The following is a 4,763-nucleotide window of genomic DNA, read 5'->3' as shown; positions in this document are numbered from 1 at the left end:
CTGCCTGTCATCTCGTCTCTCGTCTTGTCCCGCCTCTTGTTTCATCCCGCCTCTCATCTCATCCTGCCTCTCGTCTCATCCCGCCTCTCATCTCATCCCGCCTCTCATATCATCCTGCCTCTCATCTCATCCCGCCTCTCATCTCATCCTGCCTCTAATCTCATCCCGCCTCTCATCTCATCCCGCCTCTCATCTCATCCTGCCTGTCATCTCGTCTCTCGTCTTGTCCCGCCTCTTGTTTCATCCTGCCTCTCATCTCATCCTGCCTCTCATCCCGCCTCTCATCTCATCCTGCCTCTCGTCTAGTCTTGGCCCACCTCTCATCTTGTCTCGTCTTGTCTCACCTCTCATCTCGTCCCGCCTCTTGTCTCGTCCCACCTCTCGTCTCGTCCCGCCTCTCGTCTAGTCCTGCCTATCGTCTCGTTGGACAAAATAATTTTATTTTAGATGTAAAAACAAAAAAACATACTTGCATGTTGCACAAGTAAACATTTAGTATGAACAAGCTGTTCCACATGCTTAGAACGGTTTAATCCCGTTGTCTTCCCCCAAAGAAAGACCTCATTAACAGATGTACCTTGCTTCAGCAGCTCACTAGCATACCTAGGTCTGTAAAAGCATAAAAACAAACAAACAAACAAACAAACCCCACAGGTGGAATCCTGGGTCACCCACGGCCCAGGGCCCACCACCGGCCTGTCTCGCCTGCTCTGTTGGGGAGGTGGAACCAGAGCGTGCACGATAGGACCCAAAAGATGGCGAGTTATGCCTGGATAGGGCCATGCCAGAGGAAACTCTGGTGGAGGTCTGCAGCAGTCCTGACATGCCAATCGGTTGTACGACCTGGGTATGGGGGCGAAAAACCAACCAAACCATCTAGTAGCTGGTTCCGTCTGAAATTTCCCTCAGGACTCCTGGTGCTCGGAGCCTCACAGTTCTCCGGTACAGCGAATAACTAGAGGTCTTGGGGCCGAAACTATCTCAACCTATTCTCAAACTTTAAATGGGTACAAAAAAAAAAACAACAACAGAAGAGACACACAAACAAAATAAACCCACCAGAAACTGGCATTGTGCACAAGTTTGAGGTTTTGTGTGCCATGCTTTGACCTTTCAGTCCCCACTGGTTGCCTGTAATTTCCAGCTCTAATCCAAGGATCTAACAACGTCTGACAAGCCCACCCTTGTTGCAAATTGTAGAACAAGGGTGGGCTGTGGGTTTATAAAGAGAGTTTTGAGGATGGGCTGGGATTGGCATGTTTTTGTGTACAACTTTGGGATAAACTCCATGCACAGAATTTAATCCTGTTAACTCTTCAAAGGAACCAGAAAACAAGAACAATGGCTGCACGCAGCATACAATCCCACAATCCCACACATGCTTAATGACAAGGATGATGTAGTTTTTTATTTATTTACAAATGGACATCACTTTTTTCTTATAATTAATACCTCTTCAAATAGTGTGCTGGCTGTAGAGCTGCTTTAAAAGTTTGAGATTTTTAACTTTTCATTTGTCACAGACATGAATTTACCATTCTGATGCAACAAGAACCTCAATCAGATGTTTTTGGTGGCAGATTAAAAGACTAAACCAGGAGAAAATACAGATCATTTGTAATAAAATCAGCTTCAGTTTAGCTATATTCCTGGGGTGTCTTCATTGAATGGCCATCCTTAGGTATGGAATTCTACTTAATCATTTAAAAAAACAATTTAAATACAAAGTACTTTTTAAGTATGAGGCGGCTGTGGCTGTAGTGGTTAGAGCAGTCGTCCTCCAATGCAAGAGTTGGGGGTTCGATCCCACCAGCAGTCACAATGAACCCCTCATTGCCTCCAATGTGTGTCCCATTGGTGTATGAATGTAATAAAGCTCTGATTATTCTTTGTATAGATCTAGTAGAGTGATGTATGAATGGATAAATGAGGACACAGATTGTAGTGTAAAGAGCTTTGAATATCTCAGTAAGATAGAAAAGGTACAGTCCGTTTACCATTTTTAAGCCCAAAAATACATCCCCAGGTGACGTACATGTGTGCCATACTTTGTGCTTCACATTATTGTCATCAGGTGGCATCGCCTAACTCTTTAGGTCCCAGATAATTGATGACATAATTTTCTCTTTTAAAAAGTTACACATGAAGTATTAAATTCACAGTTCTCCTAACTTTTCTGACATGCTTCTGTCCTAAATGAGTCAATCAGTCCCAAACATGAAGCTCCCTCCACCATGCTTTACAGTGGAGATTAAATTCTGATGTCAGTATTTACTGTCTCCTGTCTTCTAAGTAAAAGTAAAAGTGCAGATTTATTTTTTTTGGTCACAATAAGTAAATTTTGTCTCATCTATTCAGATGTGTTGTGAAATGTCCAGCTGCTCTTAAAAGTAAATAGATGGGAGTTGTCTTTGTCATATTCTTTTTCGTCTTCCTTTTTGTCTGATTCTTCATTTTATTTTTTCTTCTTCTTCTCTTTTTTCTTCTTCATCCTCGTCCTTCTTCAGTGTCTTCAGTGTTGCCACAGCGAGTCATCCTCCTCCATCTCTGTCCTCTTCATCCTCTGTCCTCACTCCATCTACCTCCATGTCCTCTCTAACTGCATTCATATATCTCCTGTTTGTTTTTTTTTCCTGGCAGCTGCATTTCCAATATCCTTCTACCAATATACCCACTGTCCCTCCTCTGGACATGTCCAAACCATCTCAGTCTGGCCTCTCTAAGTTGTTCAACCTGTGCCATACCTCCGATGATCTTATTCCTAATCTTATCCGTCCTTGTTGCTCCCAAGAAGAACCTCAACACTTTTATCTCTTTCTCACATAACAACAAAAAATTATCTTCTATTCTGACAAAAGTTAGCGAACATGTTAACATTATATGAAATATCCTGATGCATGCTCAGTAATCCAGGTAGAAAAATCTAAAAAAGTTAAATCTGGTCCTCTGGACATTCAAAAAACAAAACAAAGCAAAACATTTTTACATTTTTGTTGTTGTTTTGCTTTGTTTTTTGAATGTCCAGAGGACCAGATTTAACTTTTTTAGATTTTTCTACCTGGATTATTGAGCATGCATCAGGATATTTTGAACCACTTTGGAAGACTGAGGAAGTCTTTCGGATGAAAGACGAAATGTTTCTAAATTTTTTGTTGTTGTTTTGCTTTGTTTTGTTTTTTGAATGTCCAGAGGACCAGATTTAACTTTTTTAGATTATATGAAATAGTTATTTACTTGGACTTTCTCTTTCAGGGGAGTGTTTGCTTGACCAGCCTCAGAAACCTTTAGTTCTTCCTGACAATCTGCCCGGATCGTCCTACAGTCTCAACCGTCAGTGTGAGCTCGCATTCGGAGAAAACTCCAAACCTTGTCCTTTTATGCAGCCACCGTGCAGTCGTCTGTGGTGCACAGGAAAGTCCAGCGGCCACCTGGTGTGCATGACTCGGCACTTCCCCTGGGCAGATGGCACCCATTGTGGTGATGGAAAGGTCTGTGACCGAGGAGTCTGCTCTGCCAAACATGTCCAACATGTGAAGGTAGGAGAACTTTAGTTCTAACTATCAGCTCACTTGAGATGGTCTTTGATGGACACTGTTCTGTTTTGCTTTTTTTTTCTCCCAGGTGGATGGACGCTGGGGTAAGTGGGGTCCGTTTGGTTCCTGTTCGCGGACATGTGGAGGTGGCGTCCAACTTTCTAAAAGGGAGTGCACCAACCCAATTCCATCCAACGGGGGTAAATACTGCCAAGGAGTTCGGGTCAAATATCGCTCCTGCAACCTGAATCACTGCCCCGAGACAGGTAGGAGCTGTTCAAAGACGAAACTTGAAACTTGAAACGAACAGAAAATTATGTCCAATGAATGCTCTGCTCTTACCTGCTGTACCTTTCCTCCACTTTGTGTAGGTAGGACATATCGTGAGGAGCAGTGTCTTACGTCTGGCCACAGCTTTAATAGTAACCGTTTAACCCACTCAGTGGTGTGGGTACCAAAGTACTCTGGAGTCTCCCCCAAAGACAGGTGTAAGCTCGTTTGTAGAGCTAATGGCACTGGCTACTTCTACGTCCTGGCACCAAAGGTAAACAACAAGATATTCTGATGCATGGTAAACAACAAGAGTATTGTAATTTTACTTTATTTTATTGGCAGAACCGTTTTGAAATGAAATGTCCTTTAGGCAGAGTCTCAGACGTGTCTTATGTCAGGTCCAAATGGGTCATTTCAGTCTGAAATAGTTCATTTTAAGAATAAAGATTGAAAATTATTTTAGATCAACCACTTCCCAACCAGGATAAACAAGTGGTATGCAGATGTCTCCCATCGCTGAGAGATTTGAGTAATGAATATTTGTAGCTTTCGAGATCAGTGTTTTTCTGGACTGGAATTGAACAGGGGATTGAAAGGAGAAATTTTATCCACGACGACCAAAAAACAATGGCAGAGCTAGTGGGTGGTCAATGATGGTCTTCACTACCATGGAAAAATCTACAGCCACTCCATCATTTGAGGAAACTATACTTTGAGGAAAATTAAAAACTAGAAAGCAGTTTTCTCAAATGATTGGGATGGCCAGTTTATGTACGTCTATTTATCTTTCTATCTATCTACAAAGTATCTATCTACAGAAAAACAGACAGACAGACAAACATTCGATAGATAGACGATAGATAGATAGATAGATAGATAGATAGATAGATAGATAGATAGATAGATAGATGATAGATAGATAGATAGATAGATAGATAGATAGATAGATAGATAGAT

General features: G+C 41.9%; 1 protein-coding gene across 1 annotated transcript in view; it reads left to right on the top strand.

Annotated features, from left to right (window-relative positions):
* The window catches only part of adamts15a (ADAM metallopeptidase with thrombospondin type 1 motif, 15a), a 74,147-nt gene that overhangs the window by 9,757 nt on the left and 59,627 nt on the right, over positions 1–4,763 (top strand). Inside the window, exons 4-6 of the mRNA XM_037687690.1 lie at positions 3,253–3,536; positions 3,622–3,799; positions 3,905–4,077. Of these exons, the coding sequence (XP_037543618.1) occupies positions 3,253–3,536; positions 3,622–3,799; positions 3,905–4,077 (635 nt within the window). The remainder of the gene's footprint in view (positions 1–3,252; positions 3,537–3,621; positions 3,800–3,904; positions 4,078–4,763) is intronic.

This window comes from Nematolebias whitei, chromosome 14 (assembly GCF_014905685.2).
Source record: "Nematolebias whitei isolate Nwh7 chromosome 14, NemWhi1, whole genome shotgun sequence".
Classification (NCBI taxonomy): Eukaryota; Metazoa; Chordata; class Actinopteri; order Cyprinodontiformes; family Rivulidae; genus Nematolebias; species Nematolebias whitei.
The sequence above is the reverse complement of the archived record's forward strand: the minus strand, read 5'-3'. Positions and strand labels throughout refer to the sequence as shown.